This window comes from Equus caballus, chromosome 1, assembly GCF_041296265.1.
Source record: "Equus caballus isolate H_3958 breed thoroughbred chromosome 1, TB-T2T, whole genome shotgun sequence".
NCBI classification, from domain to species: Eukaryota; Metazoa; Chordata; class Mammalia; order Perissodactyla; family Equidae; genus Equus; species Equus caballus.
This window is the reverse complement of record NC_091684.1, coordinates 28,446,852-28,464,909: the sequence shown is the minus strand read 5'-3', so window position 1 is coordinate 28,464,909 and position 18,058 is coordinate 28,446,852. Positions and strand designations below refer to the sequence as shown.

At 46.0% G+C, this 18,058-nt stretch overlaps 1 protein-coding gene across 2 annotated transcripts in view; it reads left to right on the top strand.

Moving 5' to 3' along the window:
- The window catches only part of SUFU (SUFU negative regulator of hedgehog signaling), a 105,905-nt gene that overhangs the window by 30,268 nt on the left and 57,579 nt on the right, over positions 1-18,058 (top strand). For both annotated transcript variants that reach the window (XM_001498704.7, XM_005602270.4), the window contains exon 3: positions 2,791-2,927. In XM_001498704.7, the coding sequence (XP_001498754.2) occupies positions 2,791-2,927 (137 nt within the window). The remainder of the gene's footprint in view (positions 1-2,790; positions 2,928-18,058) is intronic.

The window sequence follows — 18,058 nt, the reverse complement described above, 5'->3', positions numbered from 1 at the left end:
GATGTTGCTCTTGAGGCTGGCACAGCCAGTGCTAGGCTCACCAAACTGCTGAGGCAAAGCCAGCCTCTCCCCTGGGCACCTCAGTGAACAGGATCAGAAGTTCTTGAGCTGGAAACAATCTCGAGAGGCCACCTCATCCATCCTTCTGCAACAAGACAGTTAGAACCCCTCACCCCCTCCCTGCTAGACTGGGGAGATTCTGTAATGTATTCCTTTAAAAATCCCTCTAGGAATTCCACTGGCCCCCTTTACCACCAGCCGATATTTTAGCACCCTTCTGTGTTAGAAAAATTCTTTGCTCTGACCCAGATCCTACCTTCTGCAGCACATGCCAATTTCCTCCCCTGCTTTCCTTTCTCATAGAGTCTGAGAGACAGCCGCTCCCTACGAGGGCCTTCGTCCTCTGGTCAGACAAAACCGCTTTGGCTGGAGAAGCCCTCACGTGAGGAAGTCCAGACCACGCCAGGCTCCTCCAGGGAACTTTAAAGACTGAATGACCTTGTCACTTAGCTATTGCCTGGGCAGTCTGCTTTGAAAAAGAGACCTTCTGACAGGCTCCAGGTTGTATGTTTATCCTGAGGCTGGGCCGTTCCAAACTCATGTTTCAGAGTTTAGAGGTTGCGTCCAGCCAGCCTGGTGGGTGGTAATCAAACGCAGGTGGAGACCATCTGGCGGGGCCTGTCCCTCCCAGACCAGCCAAGTGAGGGCTGGCCTGCCCACCACAGAGTTGGCCCAGAGAGCACCCCGTGTAGAGACAGATGGTGTACACGTGCATGTGCGTGCAAGCACACTCATACATGCGTGTGTGCACAGCCGTCTTTAGAGAGGTGGTGCTGCTTGGATGCGTATGATTTCTCTCTCTGCATCTGAGGGTTCTCCCCATTGCACAGCCTGAAGAATGTGTTTCTTTTAGTCTGTTTCTCAAGTTTTTGTGGTTAGAAATCATGTATTTTTCTTGGCCCGAGATGAAAGCCCTGGAGTAATGGTCTAATACGTTTTACAAAGCTGCCTCTAATTGGTGGCTGCTGAAGTCTTCCCTTTGCCCCAGTGACACATCTCCTTTTGTAGAGTTTTAACTCCAAGGCAGTCTTGCGTTACCCCAGGTTTTCACATCCCTCTCAAGCCTGCAGCCCCGAGGAGGCAGCTCTTCCAGCCTCAGTTTGCTTAGCTATTCCCTTAGCCTCCCTGCACAGAATTGCCCCAAACAGGGCAGATCAACAAGGAAAGAAAACAGCTTACAGTGTGTCCTGCCACGCATCTTCTTCTAGCCTGGTCTCCAAAATTCTAGGTGTATACCCTCAAAATGGATTCTGCTTCCCACATTGTCAGATACCCAGAGGAAATGCAAAGCATGGACATCTCCTTTAAGTGTAATTGGGTATGACCATGATGACTTTAAGGATTCCTTTTCAGTCCTTTAGAGAACTTAGCTTATCAGAGGTGACCTCCCCGCTGCAGCAAGGGCAGGAGGGCTGAGCTCACCCAGGCACATAAGCCAGGCTAGGACTGGTGTCAGAGCTTATGACACTTTGGAATCTTCTTCTGTCCAGTCTCCTGGCCTGGGCTCTTGGGAGTGATGATGAGGATGAAGGAAAAATGCCAGGTGGAATTCCAGGGTTGGGCACTGACTGTATCATCGTCCCTTCAGCATTCTCCCCTCTGACCGCCTGTTCCAGTAGCTTGGCTAGCAAGGAGGTGTTGGCTGTCATCTTAGTTTATGGTTTGTATTTGTATGCTCAGGAGTTTACATGTGTATAATCATTGTGGCTCATGTTTGTACAAGATATAATTACTGAAAATTATATCATAAACTCATAAACAGACTTAACTTTTAACCCTTCGCGTGGTGGCAAGGCTTCTGCAGCTCTCAGGCACTCCTCCCTGGACACTTCCCTCACCTGAGAAGGCATGTCACCCCCAGTCAGGCCTTGCTCTCTAATCGACATCCTTTTCCTCTCTGGCAGAAGTCCATTTCAAGGACTTCCCTGGAGACTTGGGGCTGCTGAGCGTTTCCTAGCATTCAGGGAGGGAGGCATTCCTTCCCTCCCTCATCGTCGCTGTGATGCGTGTGGCCACGGAGGCAGTAACTTTCTTCACTCTGGGCCACTTGGGGATGGAAAGGAGGGCAAACCATGCTTCCTTAAGGTTCCAGTGACTGAAAGGTGCATGTGGGGTGCCTGGTTTCAGGAAGAGCATATGCTGACTGACAGGTGCATGTGGGGTGCTGGGTTTCAGGAAGAATGTGGTCCCTTCCGGTATTTGGAATCTGCCATGGGACTGGTCTGCAAATGCCGAGTTTGGAGGCCAGCCAGCTCATCCCGAGGACTGTACCCTTGTGGGGTGGGGTGGAGCTGGGAGTGGAGACAGGGTCTTGTCCTCACAGAGCATACAGCAGGACATGTATCCTTAGCAAACTAAGTGGGTGCTTATTAGTAGCTTGAAAAAATAAGGAAGATTTTCAGTAATGGAACCTCAATCACACAGAAAGGAATGTTCTGGAGCCACAAAATGTGGAACTTGTAATTCAGAGTGCTGGCAGGGGAATTTGATTGGCTGGACAGAGGTCATACATGTATACTGTGGCGGGCAGGAGGGCGAGGCTGGAGTTCTGGCTTCTTACAGGCTATTGAGGTCCTTCCTCCCCGAAGGCTCACACCCTGAGAGATTCCTCTGACTAGGGGTTTGGATGCTGAGCCCACCAAAGTAGGGGAGAACTTTAATTAGACTTTTCAAAACAGTGTTTTTCCTAAGGTATTTGAACTAAAAACATTTGCTTTTTATTCCTTTCAGATTTACAGGAACAGACGGACCTAGTGGTTTTGGCTTTGAGTTAACATTTCGTCTGAAGAGAGAAACAGGGGAGTCCGCCCCTCCAACGTGGCCAGCAGAGCTAATGCAGGGCTTGGCCAGATACGTGTTCCAGTCAGGTAAGAGCCCCAGGAGCTGGCTCGTGTGCTGGTCCTTCTGCCCTGAGCCTGGTTGGCTTTGGGAACTCGCAGTATATTTTAATGTCTGCGGAGTGACCTTTCCTGAGAGTACTATACCCCATTTGTACCATGAGGGTGGCTTATTTTGCCTGATGTTTCTGGGGTTGGAAGCTACATGGGCCATGGAAGAGAAGGATACATCACTTTGACCTCCGGCAGCAAGTGGGAGTCTCTGCCACTGATCTGACACCCTGAGCCCTTGTTGCAGTCTGGCAGCCATGCTTGTGATTCCTAGTGAGCCCAAGGCCGACTCAGCGTGCAGTGGACAAGCTCTTTCTGTCTGCCCCATTTCCCATCATTAGCACAGTCCTTGCTCCCTGCTACCAGTGGCCTAGGCATCTCTGTTTCTGGGGCCACCAGCACACATGTTAATCTTGGCTGAGCCTTGGGTTAACCAACAATAGAGAGTGGGGCAGAGAGAGAGAAAGAATTGCCAGGAGCTTGCTCCCTCACAGTGTTGAGGGGAAGCTGGAATCAGGCAGGACTTTAACAGTCAGAAATATTGTTTGAGGGGCTGGCCCCGTGGCCGAGTGGTTAAGTTCGCGCGCTCCGCTGCAGGCGGCCCAGTGTTTCGTTGGTTCGAATCCTGGGCGTGGACATGGCACTGCTCACCAAACCACACTGAGGCAGCATCCCACATGCCACAACTAGAAGGACCCACAACGAAGAATATACAACTATGTACCGGGGGGCTTTGGGGAGAAAAAGGAAAAAAATAAAATCTTAAAAAAAAAAGAAATATTCTTTGATTCAGATGATTCAAGTGCCCTCCAGGGAATGGTCCTGTGCTGCTGGTGCCCCTCTGAAGACTACTAAGATGGAACCTGAAGTGGGGCTTTGTGCTGGGAGCCTTGGTCTCCACTCTTGGCTCAGCCTGCCCGTTAGCCCTTCAGTGGGATGAAATGTTGGAGTGACATTTAGTACCTTTTATGGAGGGTTTCATATCATCTGAATGTTTCCGTGGCTAATTAATTGCCCAGGAACGTTTCCCATATCATCTCAGATTTTCTTTCTTGGGTTTGAGGCCAAGATACTTTTATCCAACTCTTTCGCTCTTTGACTGCCATAGATAACGGCAGAGCTACATCTAGGCCAGGGTTCCTCAAAGTGTGGTCCTCAGACTCCCTGCATCAGCAGCACCTAGAGAGCTTTGCAAACACATACTCCTGGACCCTACAGGAGAACTCTGACTTAGAATCTTTAGGGGTGATGTTCCCAGATGCTTCTGATAGAGACTAAATTTGGAGAACCATAGATCTGGCAGCTTCTCTAAATACAGTGACCTTCTTTTTCAGCCTTGAGTAGGTTATAAATTGGGGGTGCTATAGATTCTCTAACTTGAACCCCTCTGCCCTCGTTGCAGACCGCTGAGAGTCAGTTGTTGGCAGGGTGGCTGTCACGTATTGAGACTGTTCCTTAATTACCATTAAGGTAAATAAATTCCATTAATCTACCATTGTGTGTCTGTGAGATCGCCTCCTTTTGGAGGCTACAGTGGATCTTTCCTAAGCAAGAGTTTGCAAACCTGACGTCTCATGAGATCCCCGGGAAGCTTGTCAACACGTTAATTCCAAAACCCCCCACAGGGCTCTGATTCAGTTGGCCAGAAGTGGGACTAGGGCATCCATTTCTTAACCAGCTTCCCAGGGGATTCTAATGCAGCTGGTCTCGGGGTGGTATTTGGGCTCTAAAGGACTGTTGTTGACCAGGAAGAAGTAACATTCACAGCGGCAGTGAAAACAGGCTGCCTGACACGGCTGGCCCATGTGGTTGGTACTTTCCTAGTGTGGTTTGCACAGTCTTTTAAAATTGTGCCAGGAGTCTACTGCCTGAACCCTTTGTGCCCCCTCACTTCCTTCTTGGGATGCCTGAAGCTGACTCCGATATAGAACTGTCTTTGGGAAAAATTTGATCTGCCGTAGGAAAGGGGGCTATAAAGGCTAGGCAGTCTCTTGCTTGCATAGACAGGTAACTTCTTGCCTACTACTTAAGCCAATGCATTTATATGCTTGTTTCTGCTTACTGTACCTGCTCAGGTAGATAAGAGATCAGAGAAATGTAAAACAGGTGTTATGAATCACTGTCAGATGGAGTCAAACAGATGAACTTCTGAAATAGTTCTGATATTATAGTTCTGAAATAATAATGTAAGTGAGTGGAAAAATAGGATTTAATTTGCAAGGGTTCATTTCATCCACACCGTAAACATCACTAGTGACTGTTTTGCAACACTAATATGATGGTTAATTCAGGCAGATTATCAATAGTTGCTAAAACCATTGGATGAGAAAGACCATTGGGGGCCTGCCCAGTAGCTTGGCGATTGGGTTTGCACACTCTGCTTCAGCGGCCTGGGGGTTTGCAGGTTCATATCCCGGGCGCAGACCTGTGCACCACTTATCAAGCCATGCTGTGGCAGGCATCCCACTTATAAAATGGAGGAAGATGGGCACGGATGTTAGCTCAGGGCCAGTCTTCCTCAGTAAAAAGAGGAGGATTGGCAGCGGATGTTAGCTCAGGGCTAATCTTCCTAGAAAAAGGGGAATAAGATATTCACAAAGACTCAAAGACTCCCTCCACAGATTACTTTTATTACAAAGAGAAAAAGAATACCTTTACAGTGGAAAGATTTGAGAGGACATCACCTTAACCAGATAATCAAAAGTAGCAACACCGGGCCAGCCCCAGTGGCCTAGTGGTTAAGTTTGGTGCACTCTGCTTCAGTGCCTGGGTTCGGTTCCTAGGTGTGGACCTACACCACTCGTTAGTGGCCATGCTGTGATGGCAGCTCACATACCAAAAAAGAGGAAGATTGGCAACAGATGTTAGCTCAGGGTGAATCTTCCTCAGCCAGAAAAAAAAAAAACTAAACAGTACCAACACCAATAATGGAACAAATTATTGTTATGTACCACCTTATGTATTGCAGTGTGAAGTATAAAACATCAGCTTTGTAGCACTTTTCTAAAAATATTTCACCTGAATTGAATCATGAGCAAACAGTCCGACAAATCCGGATTGTGGGATATTTCACAAGACAACTGCCTGGACTCTTCCAAAATGTCAAGGCTGTGAAAGATATAAAAAGTCAAGGGGCAGAACTTGTCCTAGATTAAAGGAAACATGACAGTTTACATGCACTTAGGATCCTTGATTGGATCCTGAATTAAAAAAAGGTCATTTTTAGGGCAATTGGAAAAATATAAATATAGACTGTATTTTGGATTATACTGTTGTACAACTGTGAAATTCCTTGGGGGTGATATGGTATTGTGGTTATATAGGATAATGTCTTTGTTCTTAGGAGATAAAAGCTGAAGTATTTATGAATAAAATGACATGATGTCTGCAACTTAATTTTTGAATGATTCAGCAAAAAAATTAACTGTGAGAGAGAGAGAAATAAGAAAGCAAATGTGGCAAAATGTTACCAACTGGTGAATCAAGGTGAAGGGTATATGGGTATTCATTGTACTGTCCTTCTAACTTTTCTGTGGGATTGAGAATTTTCAAAATAACAAGTTGTGGCTGTTTCCTGAGTGTACGTTGACTGGCGTGTGCTCCACAGTCCCTTCTGTGCCGATGCCCCTTTTATGGTGCCAACAATGTGATGGCTACAGTTTGTACCTGCAGATCGCTTCAGGCGTTTCACAGCAGTGGCAGGACAACTACACTCCTAAAATAATACTGGATTTTCTGTTTGCCAGATTTCCTGTAATATGATTGTACTACTTAAATAGTAGCTAAAACGAATCTACCTTAAATTCTTTTATGGAACATGGCAGGGAATAATAATAAATTATTTAAATAATGGGAAAGTAAAATAAATGTGGTGACTGATGTAAGATAGGTGACCATGGCTATAGGTCTAAGTGGTGAGGACAAGAGCTAACATTTAGTGGTGTGTTCTCTGTGCCAGGCATGGCTGTAGCGCTCATCTCATATGTAGTAAAGCCCTGTAAGTTAGGCACTGTGCTATACCAGCTTTACAGTTGCAGAAAGCAAGACAATACAGAGAGGTGAAGTAGCATGTTCAAGATCACACATCTAGTAGGTACAAAGGCTAGATTTGAACCCAGGCATTGTATCTCTTAATGCCACTCTCTTAACCATGATGCCATGTTGCCTGTAGCTCAGCTGACATCTGGGCTGCTAATGTCTTGGGCTGGACAGTGAGATTTGAGAATCGTCTGCATGGATGACAGCACTTGTGCACACGGCCTGCGAGCTCCATGATGCCTTGCTCGGGCATTCTAGAACATTTGGAAAATAGAGGATGGCAAAAGCCATTCATATTACTCAAATCCTCTTAAATCCATCCTTTCATCTTTTAACTTTTTATTCATGAAAATATGTATATAAAAAGTACAGCTCAGGGCCAGCCCTGTGGCCTAGTGGTTAAGTTTGGCACGCTCTGCTTTGGTGGCCTAGTTCAGTTCCCAGGTGCAGACCTACACCACTTGGCAGTGGCTGTGCTGTGGCAGTGACCTACATAGAAAATAGAGGAAGAGTTGCCACATGGTTAGCTCAGATTGAATCTTCCTCAGCAAAAAAAAGAAAAAAAAAGTACAGCTTAATGAGAGTTCACAAACTAAACACACCCACATAACCAGCACCCAAGTCAAGAAACAGGCTAGTTCTCCAGAAACCTCCATAGAGCCTCCTTTTAGTCACCATCCCTTCCTTTTTTTTCTATTTCACTGTGTAGTACAGGTCCTTAGCACCATGTGCCTGAATTCGTTGGTAATAGGCTAAGGAGCTCCCATGTCCATGCCTCTCCCCGTAGTCTTTGCCACCCTGCTCGTGACTGCCAGATCAAGGGGACAGCATAGTATGATGGTTAAGAGCATGGCCCTTGGGTCCAGACTGTGCGTGTTCTTATCTCAGCCCTGCTTCGTACATCCTCCTGACTTTGGGCAGCGTAAGCCACTTGCCCATCTGTATAGCAGGCATAATAACCGTAACTATGCATGAAGTTATTGAGAGGATGAATTGAGTTAATGCCTGCAGAGCACTTAGAACAGTGCCTACTACATAGTAAGTACTATATAAATATTACCTGCAGTTATTATTATTACTCAGTCTTTAAAAACTTCATATGGATAGAGAAGGTGGGTACCTTGGTCTTTTTTTGCAGTGACAATAAGACCCCATTTAACAGCAAAGTGCTGTTAGGAAGGAAGTGCCTTGCTTGTTCCTGAATCAAATGCCTGCCTCAGCTGATCTGATGACGTTTGGTGCCATTATCTTTCTCCCACACAGAAAAATCAATAATAGTGACACAAATAAAATTACCTTGTTTTGTACATCACGTTATACAACCAAAAAACAAATTCAGCTCAAATGTGGTTCCTTGATTTACGTGGTTGATAGTGCCTGTAAAGTCTCATACAAATTAAGTCCTATTCTAAATGCAGTAGGAATAGTGGGACCTTATAGTAAATCCTTTTATAAAGTGAGGAAGCTTTTTACAGTTTGAATAGTTTCCTCTTATTGTAACTGTTTTGTCAGACTGAGTTTAGGCCTTTCAGGTTGTCTCAGAGCAGGACACAGTCTCTTGAGGCTGCAGAGAACCTCCATTGTGACGGGCAGGCGTTGCTCTGCCCCTGAGTGGTGACACTTCACAAGGGTTACACACACGCTGTTGTACAGCACACGTATTTTATGTCTGATGTGTACATAGATATACCTACATGTGTAACTAGCTGCGTAATTCTGTTTGATGGTCTTGCCTCACCTGTGCTGTCCACTTTAAACTCAGTGCCTTTATGTGGAGCACCCTGCCCATTTGCATGTGAGAACATGCTGAGCGGTGTCATAAAGTGAATAGAGTGCTTAGACCTGCTTTTCCAGGTCTAAATAGCATCTACAGCTTTACCATCCAGGCTTGGAAATAGCATCAGGGCAGTGGTAGGCAAGGAAAAGAGGAATGACGAAACTCTGGGGGGTGGGGTGGGGGGTGATCCCCACATCCAGCTGTGTGGCTGTGTGAGGCCGCCTCTGAAGCGTGCTCTGAAGAATGACTCAGATGGGTCCTGTAACTGCCAGAGGACAATTACCTTTTGGTTGGTGCTCAGAAGTAGGAAGCTGAGCTGAAGAGAAAAGGAAGTAGAAATGAGAGAGGCCTGTGAAAGAAGAGTGTCCAGAGAAGCTGAAGGATTCAAGATATGAGGGTGGGGCAGGTTAGTGTTTATTTTAGTTGGGATGCTTATTATAAGAAAATGACAGAAACCAACTCAGAATACCTTAAACAATAACCAACTATTGGCTCAGGTCACTGGGACATCCAGGGTTTCAGGTATGGCTTGTTCTATGTGTTCAACCAGAGTCCTCAGGGCTCTGACTCCTGTGTTGTCTTGTACTCTAGGCTGACTCTCTCCCTGTGCCAGGAAAGATGAGCACCACCAGTCCGAGTTCTTGTTCTCTCCATTTGTAGTCCCAGCAGGCAGACGGCTTTTTTCTTCCAACATCCCTACTTCAATCCTAGGGAAGGACTCAAATTAGTTCTGCCTGGGTCGTGTGACCACCCTGGTTGGTAGTAGTGGTCCAGATGGAGCACCAGGATTTCTGTTTAAAGTTCTCCCCACTCCTCACTTTCAGCCACATGGAGTGAGAAGGAGGTCCTCTAAGGCAAAGGGTAACTACTGGCAGAAAAAGAATAGGTATAGTTCTGGGTAGGCAGAATCAGTTGCCAGGGCCGTAGGGGCATCTGTTACCTCAGTAATCCTGGTGTGCAGTTATGCTTGGAAGTTGAACCACTAGAGAATGCATAGGTGGAGTGGGCACCTTTTGTTCTGCCTTGTATCTGTTGGGATGGTTTTGACTACAAGTAATAGAACACCCTGACTGAAATGGCCTAACAGAAAGGGCTCTTATCTTACACAGCAAGTCATCTGGAGGTGGGCGCTTCCGGGGTTGGTTGTCATCTGTTCAACGACGTTGTTAAGGACCTGAGTTCTAACTTCCTGCTCTGCCTTCCTCAGCACTTTGGCTTGTCTCTTTAAGCTGGTTCCCTCATGTTCCAAAGATGTCTGCCATAATCCCTACCATCGTGGAATCACACTTGACAGAGTCTACAAGCAGTAAAAGAGACGTTTCTGTCCTGCGTCTCTTTTAAAGACCAGTCCAAACCTCCACAGAACTGCTCTTATTGATTCCTCCTTGGATCTCATTGGCTAGAGTTAGTCAGGAAAGTGAGACAGGCACTTTGGTTTACTAATCAATATCCACTTCCTAGGGCTGGGGATGGGCCCTGGTTCCCTGAAGGTCATGACCTAGGAAAAGCAGAGGAAGAAAATTGGGGTTCTGTTAATAAGGAGGGGAATGGCCACCAGGTGGGCAAACAGTATCTGCACTCCTGAGAAGGCCCAGCCCTGCCTGGGGTCAGAGGAGCCTTTCATAATTGATCTGGATGCTGGGCCAGTACAGAAGTGTCATATGGGGAGAGAATGTTCCAGTCATGAGGACGGGGTGGCTGTCATTTCACCTGCTACAGCAGGCTTAGAACCAAATCCCACCTCCAGCATGAATCATTTGGAAAGTTCTGCAGTAAATACATCAGTAACTTCGCCAGTATGTTACCGAACCTGAAGTGAGTTCGCTCACCCGTTGTGCAGCAAGCCAATCTCTGACACCGGGGGTGGTGGAAGAAAGTAGGAACTTTATTTTTGCACAGCGCTGAGCAAGGAGAGAGGGCAGCTAACGCTGAAAACCCAAACTCCCCGAAAAGCTAAAAGGAAGGGTTTTTATTTGGGGCTTTAGGTAGGGGAGGGTAAGCATATGGCCTTGCTGGTCGGAGGTTTCCCACCAGCCTGTCTTTGGCCTTGAGACACTTGCAGAGAGGAGGGAGCTCGTGACCTTGCTGGTCAGCAGCTTTCCCACCAGCCCGTATCTCTTTGTGGGGAGGAGATGGTCCAGGTGCTTGTCCTTGATGGTGTCTGTCTCCATGGAGGATAGTGGATTCTGGAGGCAGGAAGCCAGAGAGTAAGCAGGGAATGAGTGTTTTGGTTTTAACCCCATATATGCTGGGTTTAATGTGGGGAAACTGATACCAGGGTCAGTATCAAGTAGACACTTCAACTTCTTCCTTCCCACTTTGCAGCCAGTTTCTCTTACTTACCCATTCCCTTTTAATTTTATGATCAGCTTATTCTTTCTTCTCAGATTGCCGGTGACTGCTCCCCTGCCCCCCACACTCTGGGTTTCATTAGAAAGAAACCGTTCCCCAACTCAGCAGGGCTTGATTTCTTAGCTGCGCTTTAGAATTCTGCTGGAGAGGCTGTCTGCTCTTCGTTCTGCCGTTGGTAGGCCTTAACCACAAATTCCAAGGCAATTTCACTTGAGTTTTAGGAGAAACATGGCCCGGCAACCTTGTAACTGATGCTGTGGAAATTGAAGCGCCTTCCCTTGCTGCTGTTTAATGGCAACCTCATGACATGTGCTGAGTCGGCTCAATTTGTGATTCGGGCCCAGGCAGGGAGACAGGGTGGCCCGGCGTGAGCATCCTGAGCCACCAGAGCTCACGGCTCATTGAACTCTGGGGTGTTGACAGACTAACGCTAACAGAGATTTTTTTTACATTTTCTTTCCATTTCCCATTTATAAAAGAAATACTTGGTCATTATAAAAACTGAAGCATAGAAACGTATGACACTGAAAGTGAAAATCCTTCATAATTCATTCCCCGACTAGGAAAACGTTGGTGTTCCTATTTCCACATTTTCTTTTCAATGCATATATCTATATAGAATTATCATTATTTTATAAAAAGGGACTCTGCTTTTCAGTTTTTCAACTTGCTTTTTTAACGTAATATCTTTTGAATATCTTCCCATGTTAGTATGTTCTTTCTAACTGTGCACTTATATTTTGTCTAGATGTACTGTACTTTGTTTAATGTCTCCTGTTGTTGGGCATTTGGATAATTTCCAGCTTTTCCCTCCCACAAACCTGCCGTGAGCATCCTTGTACATGTGTGGGTTTGTACTCTTGCCTAAGTATTTCTGTGGGATAAATTCTTAGAAGTAGGATTGCTAGGTTAAGGGAAATGAACATTTTACATGTTAATAGCCATTCCAGATGAATGATTGTATTATTATAATAATATTGTTGTGATCATCCAGTAAATGTTACAGTTGTTCTCAAGAAACAACAGAATGATTGTCATATAAAATGATTTTTATAGCAACAAAGTCCTCTTCTGAGTCCCCGAGAATGAGTCCCCTTTCTTAAGTTACTTGGCCTGAGAGAGATCATTAATACCTGTTAAATGGCGTACATTTGGGGTTAGGAAAGAGAGCAAGCCCCTATACGGTGTCTCATGCAGTGCGGATTTAGCACAGGAACCCATCCATCATGCTTCCTGTCTCTGAAGTTGGAAGTGGTGAGGGACACAGCCTGCCGCCTGAGGTCAGAGACTTTTCCAGATACTGACAGCAGATCAAGTTTTATATAAAGAATCTCAATGAATTGTGGATTTTTCTTGAGTTTTGCCTCCTCCTTCCTTTCCTAAAGTTAAAATTACCCATGCAGTTCAGTCTTTTCCTGTTGAGGCCTTTTTTTATTGTTAATTTGCTTTTTTATACAGTCAGCCCTCTGTGTCCTCAGGTTCCACATCCCTGGATTCAACCAACCATGCCTCAAAAGGCCTGCAGTGGTTGCATCTGTACTGAATGTGTACAGGGGTTTTTTTCTTGTCATCTTTCCCTAAACAATACAGTATAACAACTATTTACGTAGCATTTACATTGTATTAGGTATTATATTAATCTAGGGATGATTTCAAGTGTACTGGAGGATGTGCATAGGTTCTGTGCAAATATAACACCGTTTTATATAAGAGACTTGAGCATCCGCAGATTTTGGTATCTGCAGGAGTCTTGCAACCATCCCCAGCAGATACCCAGGGACGACTTTAATTGAAAGTAGTAAATGAGACAGTAGATACTGAACACCAAGCTATCTTAGGCAATTGCATTCTCTTATCTAACCTCTGCAGTAGGTAGCCTGATGAGGAAGATAGTGACATTGCCACTTTTCAGATGAGGAAATGAACTCAGAGAGATGTGGGCCTTACAGAATTTCTTGCAGCTGGTGAATGGCAAGAGCAAGCCTGGGATGCCCTAACCAGCATTAGTTTGCGTGCTGTAACCTCTGAGCCTGCAAGGATCCATTTAAGTGGAGAGAGAGGACTTGGAGGAAAGGAACTCTTTTTCATCAGTTGCATTTTTTTTCCTTTTTTTGAGGAAGATTTGCTCTTAGCTAACATCTCTTGCCAATCCTCCTCTTTTTTTGTTTGAGGAAGATTAGCCCTGAGCTAACATCTCTGCCAGTCCTCCTCTACTCTGCACACACGATGCCTCCACAGCATGGCTGATGAGTGGAGTAGGTCAGCACTGTGGATCCGAACCTGCAAACCCTGGGCCACTGAAGCAGAGCATGGGGAACTTTAAACACTGTCACCGGGCTGGCCCCTCATCAGTTCTATTTTTTATTTAAGTACCTGCGACATGCCAGGGAGTCTGTCAGATTCTGGGTAAACAGTGTGGAAAAACAGATAGGATCCCTGCCCTTAGGGGAGAGACACTGAACACAGGCGAATAAATGTTTGATTCCCTAAGATTGCCGATAGGGAGAGATCAGGGTACTCCAAAAGAGTAAAGCGGTGGACTCATTTTAGATTGTAGAGTTGAGCAAGGACAGGGCTGAAGGCAAAGAGTGAGGAGAAGAATTTTTTTTGGCGGAGGGAATGGCTGTTGAAGGCCTCTGAGGAGAGAAAGAGCTTGAGGAATATGAGGAACTGGAAGAAGGCTCCTGTGGCTGGAGGGAGGTGAGGGAGAGGAAAGCGCCCAGGGAAAGCTGGAGGCTTAGCCAGCGTGGGAAAGTGCTGGGCCTCACACTTGCACTCAAAGTCGGGATGAAGAGTCTGGATGTGATTCTAAGGGCAGTGGAAAGCTATGAAAGCATTTTAAGGAAGAAGGTGAAATGACCAGTTTGGGGAGTAAAAAACTTTGTTTTTTGTTTTGTTTTAATTAAGACATGCTTGAATTTGAAGTACTTGAGATTTTCTGCCTGCATTTTGAGAGTGGCTCTTCCATAGAGGGTGCTGGGGCTGCTGCAGCACTTGGAGCTCAGCCATCAGAGTCGTGGATGCTTCTTGGCTCTGCCATTCTAATCCTTGGGACCTTACCTCAGTAGAAACCTGCCCCCAGGGGCCGGCCCCGTGGCCAAGTGGTTAAGTTCACACACTCCGCTTTTGCAGCCCAGGGTTTCGCTGGTTCAGATCCTGGGCGCTGACATGGCACCACTCGCCACGCCACGTTGAGGCGGCATCCCACATGCTACAACTAGAAGGACCCACAACTAAAAATATACGACTATGTGCTGGGGGGATTTGGGGAGAAAAAAGCAGAAAAAAAAAAAAGATTGGCAACAGTTGTTAGCTCAGGTGCCAGTCTTTAAAAACAAAAAAAGAAACCTGCCCCCAGCCTGCCTCTTCCAAGGCTCTCCAGCCCAGGGAGGAGACCCCTCTTCTCTCTTGGGGATGTTAGCAGCCTCTGCATACCTATGCCCAACAGCACACCACAGTCTCTCTTTCCAGATCCGGGAGGTAGATGGGGCTTGGCTTCCTCATCCCTGCTCTGCAGGTGAGTGAAGGAAGTCAGGAAGATTGAGTGAGGAGCTTCGAGCATGTCCCCAGGTGTGCGATATTGCTGGGCTGCAGTTCAGCTTTTCATCAACAGCTTACCTGGCTTTCTTCTTGCTACGTGTCCCAAGTGTATGGGATCTTAATATCTTTGCCTCAAGTAAAGTTTTCTGAAAGGCGATGCTCCATCATTACCAATGAGAGCTGTCGAGTCCTCTTGTTTCCTGGTTTGGATAAGCTGCCCATTGCCCCAGTCAGCTAACTGAAGCCAAATGGAGCTGCCTGGTTATATTAATATCATTTTTCTTCCTCAGACACTCTTTTATTTTCCTGACGTTTTCTTTCCCTCAGCCTGATTTATCCTCTTTTTTGGTTGCTATGGATCTGTAAAATATTTTCCCTTTCATCTGTTAGTAATACTGACCAGCTATAAGGCAAAACAATCCTTGATTTCTCTGCACTTTCCCAAGATTTTAGATTAATAGTTGAAAGATTGTGTTCCTACTCCACTGAAGAAAAACAGGTCAACCCCTCAGAAATGAGCTTATGCCCTAAAGTTTAAGTGGTTTACATGTAAATGATAATCCAGCCAATATCTAAATCTGGGTGTTTTTAGAGAAGAGGTAAACCCTAAGAGCAGAAGTTGCCTTGTGGGCCAAATACTGACGATCACTTGTTTTTGTAAATAAAATTGTATTTGAACGCAGCTATGCTCATTATGTATTATCTATGGCTGCTTTTGTGCTCAGCAGCAGAGTTGAGTAGTTATGACAGAAACTCATGTCCCTCAAAGCCTAAAATATTTGATATCTTGCCTTTTACTGAAAAAGTCTGCTGACCTCTGACATAGTGTTTTCCATTCTGAATAATGACCTAAGTGGAGAGGTCACCATCTTTAAATCTCTGTGAGATATCCAGAGGCCCTGTGAAATGAATCGCTTTAGCTGGGGCGGGAATGCATCCCTTGCTGAGCTGCTGCTTGGTTTGAGACAAATCCTTTAGCTTCCATGGGCCTGTATCTAACTTGGAGAACTGTATGAAATGCTTTGAGCTTCTTAGTAGAAAGGGGCTATTGGATAAAGCCATTAAGCTGGGATAATTCACCCTCAGACTAGTTCTCTCATAGCTGGCCCCCGTGGAGTCTTAATTGGTTGGCTCTTTCAGCAGAAAGTGGCTCCTTTGTCTCTAGCACCTGCATTTCAGGGATGCTCCCTGCAGGGGGCAGTGAAAGCCCCTGGCAAGTGGAGCAAAGCAGCCGGAGAGTTAGGAGTAGACCCAGCACCTCTGCAGGAGGTAAAGCCCTTTGGTAACCTGAAGTGGCTCATATAGAAGGTTCAGTGAAGAGGGCTGGAGAACAACAGCGCAGGAACCCAAGAGACAGGCTCCCAGTTTGCCCATGTGGGCCCTGGGGTCAAAACTGAACATCTCTAAGATTTGGTTACTTCATCTATGAAATGGGGTAATAGTAATATCTACTTTATAATATATTTAATGACCCTAGTACAGTACTTGACATAAAATATGGAAGCAATTAATATTATTTATGTTGTCATTTAAGAAGCATGTTGCAGAACAGAAGGAAACAGGCTTAAAAGGAAAAAAAAGAATCCTATTACAACACTATGTAGAGTTGGGTTCTAATTCTGTTAGTATGTACACACCCATAGATGGCTAGAAGAGGTTCATGAAGATACTCACAGAGGCCACCTTAGGGTGATGGGTTATGAGTCATTGACATTTTCCTTTTGGTACCTTCCTGCCATTTTAGAATTTCCTGCATAGAGTATGCGTTTTATTATCAGAAAAGGAAAACCAAAAGGATAGCCATGACTGAATTTTTCAGAGAACTTCCCAGAGGACAGGACAGTGAGCCCTGAGAAGCAGCCCCAGGCCACTACCACCAGACAAGTCACCACCTCAAGGTGTGCTCTCTGGCGCAGTTACCTTCTTGCTTAGTTACTTTCTTGCTTAGTTTCTTCATTGCTCTGTCACTGGAAAATAGATGGCTCCCCTAAGCCAGACACAGCTCTGCTCCTGCTCCCCTGGCAATGAGTCTCCACAGCCAGGCCTGTCTTCTTGCCTTGCAGGGCAGGCATGGTGATAGGCTTGTTGTTTGGTTTCTCTCCAGAACTCAGGGGCCAGGAGACCGGCCTGCCCCTCCCTGCAGAGTTCTGATGAGGTTCCAGCAGCATGTCTGATCCCTCACAGAGCTCCTTCTCCAAGAATATGTCATTTGAAACTAGTACCAGGGAAGGAAAAGAAAAGAACTTGGGTGCTTTTCAGGAGAGATTGCAGCAAGCCTGGGTGGTGGGTTGTTTTGCTGACATCTGGCAGGGGACCTCTAAAACAGGAGAGGGGTGGTCATCCTCTGCCTTGGTCCAGTGAAAGCTGACTCTGGGGCACTGCACTGGGCAGGGAGGTATCTCTGGGACAGGCTGCAGCCCAGTGGCCGGGCCTTCCTGAGTGCCGGGGCTTCCTGAACCCCAGGCCTTGCTCTGGCAGTCCCTCTTTGGGTTTGAAGATTTAGGAAGAAAAGGACACTTACCAACTTCCTGGGCCGGCTGGGCTTGTCTTGGTCCCCACCCATATTGGCCAGTCTGGTGACCTGAACACAGGAAGCCTTCATCCTGTGCCTCTCTTCAGTGGACCTCTCAGATCACACGTGCATTGTGTTCTCTCCTGACTGGATGCACTTTTATTCCCCCAAACAAAAATAACCTTATTGTTTTTTCCAGTTTAAAAAATGATGTTTAAAAAAAATCCATGTTGGGGCCGGCCCCATGGCTGAGTGGTTGGATTTGCGCGCTCCGCTGTGGCGGCCCTGGGTTTTGCTGGTTCGAATCCTGGGTGCGGACGTGGCACCACTCGTCGGGCCATGCTGAGGCGGCATCCCACATGCCACAACTGGAGGGACCCACAACTAAAAATACACAACTACGTACTGGGGGGCTTTGAGAAGAAAAAGGAAAAATAAAATCTAAAATAAATAAATAAATAATAAAAAAAAATCCATGCAATGTTGAAAACATGAAAAAAGTAAGTCACAGAATAATGGGTAGAGTGGGTTTGTAATTTTACTTTTAAAAAAGTATGAATTTGGGGGCTGGCCCCGTGGCCGAGTGGTTAAGTTCGCGCGCTCCGCTGCAGGCAGCCCAGTGTTTCGTTAGTTCGAATCCTGGGCGTGGACATGGCACTGCTCATCAAACCACGCTGAGGCAGCGTTCCACATGCCACAACTAGAAGGACCCACAACAAAGAATAGACAACTATGTACCAGGGGGCTTTGGGGAGAAAAAGGAAAAAATAAAATCTTTTAAAAAAAAAAAAGTATGAATTTGGTTATATATGCTTTTAAGAAAATCTTGAAGAATGCACGTCAAATGTTAACAGTGATTCTATCTGAGAAATGGGACTGATGGGAAAAAAG